The sequence below is a fragment of the Megalobrama amblycephala genome, linkage group LG4 (assembly GCF_018812025.1).
Source record: "Megalobrama amblycephala isolate DHTTF-2021 linkage group LG4, ASM1881202v1, whole genome shotgun sequence".
NCBI classification, from domain to species: domain Eukaryota; kingdom Metazoa; phylum Chordata; class Actinopteri; order Cypriniformes; family Xenocyprididae; genus Megalobrama; species Megalobrama amblycephala.
The window spans coordinates 41,980,445-41,993,168 of record NC_063047.1 but is presented as its reverse complement, the minus strand read 5'-3'; the positions used below and the strand labels follow the sequence as shown (position 1 = coordinate 41,993,168).

At 36.5% G+C, this 12,724-nt stretch overlaps 1 protein-coding gene across 11 annotated transcripts; it reads left to right on the top strand.

Annotated features, from left to right (window-relative positions):
- Nucleotides 1-268: 268 nt before the first annotated feature.
- Nucleotides 269-10,345, top strand: LOC125267622 (dynamin-1-like). Of its 11 annotated transcripts, none has more exons than XM_048189446.1 (9): nucleotides 274-706; nucleotides 782-891; nucleotides 1,517-1,628; nucleotides 1,804-1,815; nucleotides 2,685-2,858; nucleotides 3,100-3,341; nucleotides 5,487-5,684; nucleotides 6,430-6,466; nucleotides 7,280-8,215. In XM_048189446.1, the coding sequence occupies exons 2-8, from the start codon at nucleotides 800-802 to the stop codon at nucleotides 6,449-6,451; spliced, it is 852 nt and encodes a 283-aa protein (XP_048045403.1). In that variant the 5' UTR covers nucleotides 274-706; nucleotides 782-799; the 3' UTR covers nucleotides 6,452-6,466; nucleotides 7,280-8,215. The 11 variants fall into 11 exon arrangements, 9 of the variants coding, with proteins under 9 accessions (XP_048045397.1, XP_048045399.1, XP_048045398.1 ...); XR_007184698.1 differs by lacking the exon at nucleotides 7,280-8,215 and adding an exon at nucleotides 9,110-10,345 and having other exon boundaries at nucleotides 276-706; nucleotides 5,946-6,466; XR_007184699.1 differs by having other exon boundaries at nucleotides 276-706; nucleotides 5,946-6,466.
- Nucleotides 10,346-12,724: the final 2,379 nt, after the last annotated feature.

Below are 12,724 nucleotides of genomic sequence, written 5' to 3'. Positions count from 1 at the left end.
AATGCTCCATCTTCGGAAACCGAAAAACTCAGAAACCAAAAATCTCGTAACACTGGTCAATTTAATGGCCCAATGAAAAACAATGAAAACCAGGACATTTTCATCACTTTATAAAAAACAACCAGGGCAGCGTTTCCCAAAAGCATCGTAAGCCTAAGTTGATCGTAGCTCCATTGGTTTCAATGGAGCTACGATCAACTTAAGCTTATGATGCTTTTGGGAAACGCTGCCCAGGACAGTAGGTGAAAACAGGACATGTCCTGGGAAAACAGGACGTTTGGTCACCCTAGATTTAGTTAGCAAGACTAGAGACATTTTACACAAAATTTCATTAAAATGCCAAATAGACATTTCATTTCTGAGATGATTTCTGACTCGATTGAACATGTGTGGGTGTATCACAAAGTAGTGAGTTACCTGTCAGTGAGATTGGCCTAATGGTTTTATGTAAGCAAGACAAGTTTAACCAGACTGCTGGTATGTTTGAATAGTAAACTTCAGTATCCTGTGATTATGTTGTACTCTTTAAAAATTATGCAGCTCAGTATACTGTGTGTACGTTAGTTGTATTGTATTCTGAACATAGATCTATACTTTGGAACTGTTTGTTTTTGTTTCCCTGCTTTTGCCTTATAGTTACAGCAAATACAGGTTCAGGACCAGCTATTTTGATCTATAATAACTCTTCAGTGCAGTCCCTGATCTGGTATTGTTCTTTTTTTTTTTTTTTTTTTTTGCTCTGATTTTATTCCTTTTTAATTTTGCTTTTTGCCCCCTGCAGGAGAAAGAGAAGAAGTACATGCTGCCATTGGACAACCTGAAGCTGAGAGATATAGAGAAAAGCTTCATGTCCAGCAAACACGTGTTTGCTCTCTTTAACACTGAACAAAGGTTAGAGATTTTTTGATGTTTTTAAATATTATTACAATTTAAAATGATTATCAGTGCTGAATTTTCAGAAGCCATTACTCAGGTCATTACTCAGTGACACATGATCCTTCAGAAATCATTCTAATATGCTGATTTTCTGCTCAAGAAATGTTTTATTTCTTCTTATTATTAAAGATGAAAACAGTTGTGCTGCTTAATATTTTTCTGGAAACCGTGATAAATTGTCTTAGAATAGAAAATTAAAAAGAACAGCATTTACTGATTTGCTCAAGTCACATAACACAGTATTAAAGGGTTAGTTTACCCAAAAATGAAAATTCTGTCATTTATTGCTCACCCTCATGTCATTCCACACCGGTAAGACCTTAGTTCATCTTCGGAATACAAATTAAGATATTTTTGATGAAATCCGAGAGGTATATGACCTCCATAGACAGCAATTTAACTACCACTTTTAAGGTCTAGAAAAGTACTAAAGACATCGTTATAAAAGTCGACGTGACTACAGTGGTTCAACCTTAATGTTATGAAGATAACTTTTTGTGTGCAAAAACGAAACAAAAATAATGACTTTATTCAATGATATCTTCTCTTCTGTGTCATTCTTGTTGGACTGTTGTCTCAGGAATGTGTATAAAGACTACAGGCAACTGGAATTAGCTTGCGACACTCAGGAGGAGGTGGACAGCTGGAAGGCATCCTTCCTACGAGCTGGAGTCTACCCAGAGCGCATCACTGTACGTAAATGCCTCCACTGATCAACTCTCAGTCATATTAACTTACGCATTTCTGTGATGTAACAGCTGGCACATGTATATAACCAGTAACCAACACAATTCTAACAAACCACATTGATTTACATTGATATCTTACTAATTTTAACTTATTGTGCTTTCTTTGCTACGTCTGCAGGATAAAGAGAAGGTAAGTTAAAATATGTGTCTCTGACTGTTTTTTTCCCCCTCCAAAACAACTATGTCATATGCAAACTTATTTCTCTCTGAGTATCAATATGTGTTGTATTTAACAATGCTTTGAAATGATCACTGACCTCTGAAAGGTTAAAGGATTAGTCCACTTTCAAATAAAATTTTTCCTGATAATTTATTCACCCCAATGTCATCCAAGATGTTCATGTCTTTCTTTCTTCAGTCGAAAAGAAATTAAGGTTTTTGATGAAAACATTCCAGGATTATTCTCCTTATAGTGGACTTTAGTGGCCTCCAAATACGGAAAAAACAGAACTGGTGCTGCGTTCGTTCCGTAAGTAGAATAGGGAAGGCGTAGGAAATACAGCGTAAGCTTTTTGAAGAATACAGAAGTGCAGTTTTGGCGGAAGCACGTGCAAGGCGATCATTTGTTTATATAAAGCATATACATTTACATTTTTTTTCAACAATGACCAATCGTTTGCTAGATAAGACCCTTATTCCTCATCTGGTATCGTTTAAAGCCCTTTGAAGCTGCACTAAATCTGTAATTTTGACCTTCAACTGTTTGGAGGCCACTAAAGTCCACTATAAGGAGAATAATCCTGAAGTGTTTTCATCAAAAACCTTGGATGACATGGAGGTGAGTAAATTATCAGGAATTTTTTTTTGAAAGTGGACTAATCCATTAAGAAAGGAGATCAATTCCGTAGCTAATTTTCAAATGAATCATGATCTAGATGGATTACTCACGATAGGGCTGAATTTATTTGCTTTACTATTCCACACTTTGTTCCTCATTGTGTCCCTAATTTTATTAGTGCCAGTAATATGTAAATATCAATATGTCTTGATGGCCCTCAGCAGAGTGATGCCAGTGAGGAGAACGGCTCGGATCGCTTCATGCACTCCATGGATCCACAGCTTGAGAGGCAGGTGGAGACCATCAGGAACCTTGTGGATTCCTACATGGCCATCGTCAACAAGACTGTGCGGGACCTCATGCCCAAGACCATCATGCATCTCATGATCAACAATGTAAGCTGTTTTAAATGACTCTTTGATATACCTAATATAATTTCTATGCAATTTCTATCATCCAAATCTAAAGGATCCTGGTGGGATCAAATAAGTATCATGTAAGAATCAAACTATCCATTCAAGGGTCGAGTTTTTCCAGTACTGGAACTTACTGGATTTTTATTAGATGTTTTTTTAAGCCCTGTAGTTACTGGCAAAAACTGCTTTTTATCTTTGTCTTTGCTTTTTCTTCCCATAGACTAAGGACTTTATCCATGCTGAGTTGCTTGCTAACTTGTACTCATGTGGAGACCAGAACACTTTAATGGAGGAGTCAGCAGAACAGGCTCAGCACAGGGAGGAGATGCTGCGCATGTACCACGCTCTGAGAGAGGCCCTCAGCATCATTGGTGACATCAGCACCACCACAGTCTCCACTGCCATGCCTCCACCGGTGGATGACTCCTGGCTGCAGGTACAAGGAGGACCTTCAGGGCGCAGGTACTGTGTTATCTTTTCGATAAATCATTGTTTCTGATTAGAAAGTTTGAATTTGTAAGGTTGTAAGTAGTTTTAAAAAGCTTGAAGTCTGGAGGTTTTATGGCCACACAATCTGTCAGATGTTTTAGCATGTTTGTAGAAGTTGCTAGCATGTTTTAACATTTAGTTAGAAAAGCCAGGAACTCACCGCACCTTAAAAATTGTCCAAATGTGGTACGCAGACCAAAAACTCCAATTAGGGAAAAAAGCCCAGACACTCTAACAATGAAGGGGAACCACCAGTTGCAAGATAAAACCTTTTGTTAGCCATTGCTAACATATCTTAACATGAAGCTTGCATATTAATGTTACGTATTCCCTGGCTCTGTGTTTTGTGTGTTTTGTTTGTTGGACTTTTAGTTTGCATTTTAGCCTGTTCCTGTTTCTTTTCCTGTGTGCCATTTTTATAGTCCTTTGTGTTTTTCTAGTTAATTAGTTATGTGATCATTCCCAGGTGTGTCTTGTTTGTCTATTACCCCTCTAGTATTTAAACCTCAGTGTTTCTTGTGTTCTTTGTTGAGTTGCGTCTCTGCATGGATGTTTTGTTTGGGTGCTCATGCTGTTTCCCTGGCTTTATAGTTCCTGTGTTTGTTTTGATCATTTTATTCTGTTTAATAAAATAACTGCATTTGTATCCATCTCTCCTTTGTTTTTGAGTTCACCCTGCATTACAGTTACTAGGCATTGTTAGCATTTTTGGCATGTAGCTGACATGTTGGTAGCGTGTCCTAAGCCAGTAGCTAGGATTTGCTAGTGATGGATGGATGGATGGATGGATACAGTTCAGGTCAGAATTTCTGGCACCCCTGGTAAATATGAACAAAGAAGCCTGTAAAAATAAATCTGTATTGTTAATCCTCTTGATCTTTTATTAAAATAATTCACAAAAATCTGACCTTTGTTTGTTTTGGAACATTGTCCTAATGGATGATCCAACCACCGCCCATTATAGGATTTCTAACAGAAGCAGTCAGGTTTCGATCTTTTTATCTGTCGGTATTTGATAGAATCCATGATGCCATGTATCTGAACAAGATGTCCAGGACCTCCAGCAGAAAAATATGCCCACAACATTAAAGATACAACAGTATATTTAACCATGGTCATAGGGCATTTTTTTTATCCCAGTGTGCACTAAACCCATCTGGTGGGCTTTATGCCAAACAACTATATTTTTTTGTTTCATCTGACCATAGAAGCTGGCCCAGTTTGAAGTTCCAGTCTTGTCTGACAACTGAATATGCTGGAGATTGTTTATGGATGAGCAAGGAGAATTTTTCTTGAAACCCTCCCAAACAACTTGATGTAGGTGCTGTTTGACCATTTATTTTAGGCTTTTCTGACCTCAAGACTCAACTAATTTGGAGAGTCTTTGATTTGAACTTCTTAATTATTGCCATGATGGTGGAAATGGGAATTTTCAGTGCTTTAGCTATTTTCTTAAAGCCACTTTCTATTTTGTGAAACTCAAAAATCTTTTTCTGCACATCAGAACTATATTCTTTGGTTTTACTCCTTGTGATGGATGATTTAGTGAATTTGGCCTTTTTGTTTCCTCGTATTTATACTCCTGTGGAACAAGAAGTCATGGCTGGACAATTTCATGTTCCTAGTCACCCTGATGTGCTAAAAAACATGTAAACATGAATGGAAATATACTGCAGAGATATTTTACTCATTAAAAAATTCTAGAGCTACCAATAATGGCCAACGTGTTTTGGAGAAAAACATTTATTTCATAATGTGATTTCCCCCCACTTTCAATTCTTTTACTTCAATGAAAGGTTCGATTTTTGCAGGATTTATTTTTACAGCCATCTTTGTTCATATTTACCAAGGGTAATTATAATTCTGCCCACAGCTCAGTGTAGATAGATAGATAGATAGATAGATAGATAGATAGATAGATAGATAGATAGATAGATAGATAGATAGATAGATAGATAGATAGATAGATAGATTGTTTAATTGACTGATTGATTGATAAATTTGTCTCTCCGTTTTAAGAAAACTGTGTATCCGAGCTTTGTGGCTGTAGCTTTAAAGCTCTTTAGTCAGAAATTTTAGTCTCAGAAGAATAATATTATGTTTTATTAATATTAACAGATCTCCAATGTCTAGTCCAACTCCCCAGCGCCGGGCTCCACCTGGGCCCCCTCGTCCAGGTGGACGCACCGCTCCAGGGCCCCCTACTGCTGGAGCACCTCCTGTGCCATCCAGACCTGGAGCCTCTCCTGACCCCTTCAGTGGCCCCCCGCCCCAGGTCCCCTCTCGTCCTAACCGTGCCCCACCAGGTGTCCCCAGGTGAGTTAGAGAGGGCATTTATTCATGCAGTAATTGTGAAAAACATTCGAACTATTCTGACCTATAAATGAAAATGATGACGTTTCAGTGTAATTGATCAGATGCAAATGCATTTGGAGATGTTTAATGTAATTAAATACAGCCTGGCGGCCATAGAATGTATATCACCACTACTGTGGGGAGTAATATAAGTTCTAATGATGTTAGCTATTGGTGAGAGCAATGATCTACAAACTTCCCTCCATTTTACACCCTTTACAGCCTTTCTGCCCTGCCCTGATCCCTGGTCTTTAACACAAGAACTACAGATCAGTAACACTCTTCCTGCTATATCTACTTCTCTTCTTCTGTCACAATCCATTACCTATACTCAGCTCACACACACTCTTATACACAGTCCAACTCAGAGACCTGCACTAACAAACCACTCACATTTTTCCCCGTCTCCTTGACATTAGTCCATGTGACAATCCATGTGCATATTCATTCCAATGTTGTTTTAACTCATTCAGTTCATTTATTGTTTGTATATATAGAAACATTGGCGCATCAGCTTTGTGAGATCATTCTCTCATGATATACATGTTTGGTAGGAAAAGATAAAGGAAACCGACCAATTAAACAGGACAAACCAAGAGATGATAGATTTATGATTCCTCCCACTGACTCTTTTCTGTCAACCCATGTTCTCCTAAAACTGAGTCCCACTAAATCCCTTCCACAATGATTCCGGTTATTCTTTCAGAATTTCTATCAGTGACCAATGAGGAGTTACGCAAATGGTATGTCCGACATATTGTCCTTATGTGACATCACCACGTCCTTGCATGGTTCCATCTTTAAATGTGTTAACATCTGTTGTCCCCTGACACCCCTCATTCTCTAGATATGTCAGTTAGAGCACACCACGCTGTCTATTACTGTCTATTAATTTGTTCAGAGTATTTTATGTTTCTAATGGCCTAACTATGCTTAGAACTGCCATTTAATTTCATAAGGAAGTGATGCCATTTGGTTGAACAACTCTTAAATGCATGTTATGTATTTAATTATAGCCATAGTTATATTTAAGGTTGACATAATGTTAACATGGTTCTAATTTTTCTATTTTTTTAATGTTTAATTTGTCATTTTATACATTTTTATTATTATTATTCACTAAATAGTGTTTTTGTTTTGAGGCAAATAGATCCCATAACACATCAAGGTGTTTCTAATACTTTTTTGTTGTATATGACGTGTATGTTTTTGTATGATGTGTGTTCTTAATAATGTTTTTTTTTTTTTTTTTATACAGAAAGTATTCATTTGTGAAACTTAACATGCCAAATGTTCAGTTATGGTTATGCAAATCATCTGGCTGTCTGTTTCTTGAATGTGATTTGGATTTATAGCCTATGACTCGATTTTGCAGTTCATGAATTCTCTGATGAATCCACCTTGTTTATCATGCAGTATACGTATGTTCATTTTCAGTGTTCATTGTTACTGCCTTTGTCTTCATGTTTTGTGTTGTTCCTAATTGTGTCTTTTCCCCTGTCGTTTGTATGTCCCTCTGTTTGTATCCATCAATCTGTCTGTTGCCATCTTTGAAGTCGGAGAGCACCAGCCTCCCCCACCAGATCCAACAGAGACTCATTCACTGAGCGTTAACACTGGCGATGAGCAGACAGAGGATAACCAATGACCCCTCAGCAACTATATATACTATACACATGCATGCACACACACACACACTCAATGACACAAGCACACACCATCAACACAAGCACAGTCCACATACATATCACATGTTTACTTGAAGAAGTATTTTCTCTTCCACAAATATAATGTGTAATGTCAGGAATGACCGTCAGTAATATTCTAAATTGATCTAATTATTGTACCGTTCTCATTCACATTAACACATATGTGGAGCCACTGTATTCCGTTACCAGCATATATCCTGCATTTAGGAATGAAGAACATTAGTTATAAAATGCACAGGGACTGTCAATGCAAACTAGCCTATTACACTGTTTGCTTCAACATTTCTGCACAAGAATGCTAGATCACACTGACATGTTTTTGCCTTTATTAGTAACAAATAAGCCTTAACAAACATCTGACAGGTTCACAACCCCTCAATACAAGTGACCTGCATGTTTTTCCTGAAAACCACATTACTTGTCATACTGCTTGATGTTTTTATTAAATTGTATTTTTTTTTCTTAACAATGAACAAGTTTTATCTTAATCCCCTGCAGTTTTATATGGCCTTATAAAGCTGGCCTCTTTAAGCCGGTTCCTTGTAGTGAATCAGACATACACAGCATACTGTATGCTTGTGAGAGCTAAATCAGTGCAGTTTCTGACTGGCTTTTCATATGACAATGTATAATGTGTAAGATTTACCAGTCGTATTTTTTTTTAAATTAACGAATATATTAAATGTTCTGAATTAAACCATTTTGGGTTATACATTTTTTTTTTTTAATTTTTCTAAATTATCATTTGGCAATGGAATTGCATATTTTTGCATATTTTTTTTTCTTCAAACTAAAATAATTGCTATTAAAACTGCTAAAGGTGCACTATGCAGGACCCCCCCCCCCCCCATGTCGTTCCAAACCCGTAAGACTTTTGTTAATCTTTGGAACGCAAATGAAGATTCTTTTGATGAAATCTGAGAGCTTTCTGTCCCTCCATAAACAGCCTACGCAAGTGAAACTTTGATGCTTCAAAAAGTTCGTAAAGAGATCGGAAAACTAATCCATATGAATTGAGTGGTTTAATCCAAATTTTCTGTATATGATGAACAGATTTAGGCTTTTACTCACATATAAACGTTGATCAGCAAACATAAGCAGAAGCTCAACTGGACGTGCGAGAACATACTTCTTCTGGAAGCTCAAACGTGCTGCATAACACATAAGAATGAATCTTATTGGTTATGCAGCACGTTTGAGCTTCCGGAAGAGGTTTGTTCTCGCGTATGCTGTCTTTTTGCATAGGCTGTCTATGGAAATCTCTCAGATTTTCATTTGAGATCTTCAAAAAGATCTTCATTTGTGTTCCGAAGATAAACGAAAATCTTACGGGCTTGGAATGACATGAAGGTGAGTAATTAATGACATAATTTTAATTTTTGGGTGAGCTAACCCTTTAAGCAATCAGAATCATTAAGAGGAATTGCAACTGGAGCCATTAACATATTTCTAAAACATCAGAAAAGAGGAAAGATAAACATGTCATCTTCACATAGCCACCACAATCACAGGTGTTAATATTAACTGAAATGAACAAAAATAAGCCATCATATCATACTTGACAATGACATTGACAAAGCCATTCGTCTTTTACTATATGCTGTCATTTCCTAAGAAGCCTTTTTTTTGTTTTATGTGCTTCATTCATTCATTCATTCATTTTTTTCTGTCTTTTAGCCGTCCAAGCAAAGGAAGCCCCTCTCACAATGAGAGTCCACATCCTTCGTTTGACTCTTAGAGCCAAATGTCCTTCTTCCCCATTCTCCTCCTCTCTCTGTCCACTGCCTCTCTTTCTCTGTGCTTTTCTTCTGACCAAGTACATCCTGGGATTGCTGCATGCCTAGAGTTACAGCAAGAACAGATGGAATTGTTGAAATGAAAGACAGAAAGACAAATGAAGAATGCAGGAGAGCTGTTGGGTTAGCCACTCCTTCTGTACTATATACACCAATCACATTGTAATGGGCCTCTGAATAATACACCCAGTGTGGACTTTTCAACATTCAAAGACATTGCAATGTTAATTATACTGAAAATGCTGTGTGGTGTTTGTGTTTACACACTAGACAATGTTAACTTATTATAGAAGTGTCACACAAGCTAAACGTGTATCTGCCATACATAAGCATACAGAATATTCCTGTCTGCACGCCAGTACACAGAATAGTGGATACACAAAGTAAACATCACGATTTTTGCACTTGTTATGTGGTAATTTGTGTGTGAATGTATTCTCCCTGAAAGTTTGAACAATATTTAATCCCAGTGTTTGTTTCAACCATAACGTCTGTTTGTATTTTCCCTAGCAAACAAAAAGACTTGTCTGACTGAAATGTGTATATATATTAAGATATATATTAGGAAGTGTCTGGTATGGAGAAAAAAGCCTCAGAGTTATGCTCATGTGGTTGGTGCAATTAATTTATTTGTTGATGCAGCAGTGGAAAATGTCCAACCAAAGGGAAAGGTTGGTGAATCAATCTGCATTTAAAATGTTAATGATGAATAAATTCAAGCATTCTTAAAATCCCAACATGATTTTAAATGTATATGGCAGTTGTTCTGACTGATTATATGGTGAGCAGAATCTATTACTGTGTTAATGTGTATTTGTTGTGCATCTCTCGGAGTTGTGCTTCTGTTGCCTTGTGTTGACATGTACATTTACTTAGTATAGACAATGAAGTCATTGTATTGAAAATGAACTGATTGTAAAAAATATAAGTTTATGGTTTGTATGTGTGTGTGTGTATATATACATGTATGGTGTATATACAAAATCTCTATCACTCTAAATAGAATGGGTGTGTGTGTGTGAATCTTACTGCTGCCATGTGTATCTTATTGTGGTCTGGTGTCATAGACTGGCCAATGCTTTGTGATGAAATTAAAGTGTCTTTGTGTGGAAGATAACAATGAGTTCATCCATGTTTTATTATCATTATTTTATTAATATACTTTAAAAGTCAAGACTTTTAGGTTCGTGTCTATTCCAAAATTGACTTTCAAAAATAAACCCAGAAATATTCACTGGCAATTCCTGCTTTGCCGTTTTATATAAGTAGTTAAAATTAACAGTGTTGCAGGATAAGAATAACATCTCTCACCCCCCCCAAAAAAAATGTATAAGAAAAATATTAAAAATGAAATATACATGAAAATGCTTCAGCTAATACTTTCATAATAAATTCTCAAAAATAAATAAAATATATCATACCGTTCAAAACTTAGTCGGTAATTTTTTTTTCATGTTTTTGAAAGAAGTATCTTACGCTCATTATGTCTGCATTTATTTCATGAAACATATTGTAAAACAGTAATATAGTGAAATATATATTAAAATAACTGTTTTCTATTTTAAAGGGGACCTATAATGCCCCTTTCACAAGATGTAATGGTGTCCCCAGAATGTGTCTGTGAAGTTTCAGCTAAAAATACCCACAGATCATTTATTATAGATTGCCAAATTTGCCCCTATTTGGGTGTGAGCAAATACACGCCATTTTTGTGTGTGTCCCTTTAAATGCAAATAAGCTGCTGCTCCTGGCTGCTTTCCAGAAGAGGGCGGATCTTTAACAGCTCGCACTTCAGATACTCAATGACAACAAAGCTGGAGACTCTCACACAGCCAAAATGATGATTGTCAGTAACTGTGTTCAGCCTTTGATAAAACCGAAGTTGGACACTGATGTAGAGACTCAGGAAGAAGTTACAACTTATAGAATGTATCTGGACGTTTAGTGGATAAATTTATGTATTTGCTGTGGAGTTGATTAAACTCATCGACTAGCATGTGCCGTCATGTTAATCTTTAGTGCAAATCCAGCATTAAATTGACCCTCGTTTGTGAAGCAGTCCAGCGTAAAGTGGTGGCATGGTAACAACACTCTACAACAACTTTTCCTCTTCTCTAAAGCAGCCCAACATGGCCTCTCCTCCTTTGTTGCGTGTTCTCGGGGGCAGGGTTTATGTCAGTTTTAGGGTTAGTGATGTCACTAAAAAGGGAAGAAGCTAGTTGTATTCCCTACCAGTTTTTTGTTGTAGTCCTTAAACAGAGAATTCTTTAAAAGAAAATATCTCCATTTGCATTGAACTTTGAGCGTTAAAACTTTGAGGATGTTGTTAATGCTCTAACATTACACACTAACTAAAGTTAAAAAAGCAACTGCTTTAATGTATTTTGAAATGTAATTTATTCCTGTGCTGAGCAGCCATATCACCCTGTAGCCCAAGGCTGGTTGCCCACTGAACACTGTAAACCCAATTGAGTTGGGCTAACTCAAAAAAAATTAAGGTAATCAGTTACATCAATTTTTTTGAGTTATGATGTTCCCAGTTTTTTTTCCAGTTTGTAGTACTGATGCATGTTAATTCCTCATAACTTGAAGTACTGAGTTAGCTAACTCATAATAGCAATTAACATAAAATATTTAGTTAATTAACTTTTTTATTTTGAGTTGTTGCAAATCAAATGAGTTATTTACTTCACTGTAAACCCTAAGAAAATACAGAAAATGCCAACTTGCTAATTTGCTAACATGTTAACAAAAGCATTTATAACACTTACTAAATAAGTACAGCAACTTAAAACATGTAACTTGCCTGCTCTCAAACCAAGCCGCATGCGCTACTTGTCACCATGATGGTAACTCTCCAAAAACCCACATTAACAGAAACGTTTCTAAATTTGCATAACAAAACATTAATCACTACTAAATCTCCCTTACCATTAATCTTGCACAGACTGGGATCGGAACAGTCAAAATATTTAATCCAGTTCCATCTGGTTGAAGATCGGATTCATCAAGCCAGTAGTTGTGCTGTTTTATATTTTTGTGAAAAACTGATACATTATAAATGCCTTTACTGTCACTATTGATCAATTTAATGAATCCTTGCTGAATAAAATTAATTTCTTTTTTAAAAATCATCTCACCCCAAACTTTTGAACAGTACTCAGTTTGCCTTTGTGTAAAGCAATGCAAATATGAATTTGATTAATGGTCTCTGCTAAGTACAACTGACGCTCTTAGAAGTTCAAGACCAGTTCATTCGGCTTTGGCTGAGGAAATTAGATGTTGGTGCAAATTCCCTAATTACCAATGAATAATTTGTGTAGTTGATGTAGACTGTAGTTTGCCTTGTAAACCACAGACCTCCTGCTTTTTTCCTCAAAAAGGCCAGATAGATAGATATAGAGAGAGAAAACATGGCAGTTTTTCTTGTGATTTATTTATTTTGGCTGTTTCTGTATTCTTTACAGCACTCAATTTTGATCTGCATTTACCTGCA

Excerpts from the sequence above, each read along its gene's own strand:
- LOC125267622 (XM_048189438.1), top strand. The coding sequence starts at position 800 with ATGCTGCCATTGGACAACCTGAAGCTGAGAGATATAGAGAAAAGCTTC. Across the intron at positions 892-1,516 it reads CTCTTTAACACTGAACAAAG|GAATGTGTATAAAGACTACA; the intron begins GTTAGAGATTTT and ends CTGTTGTCTCAG. Across the intron at positions 2,859-3,099 it reads TGCATCTCATGATCAACAAT|ACTAAGGACTTTATCCATGC; the intron begins GTAAGCTGTTTT and ends TTCTTCCCATAG.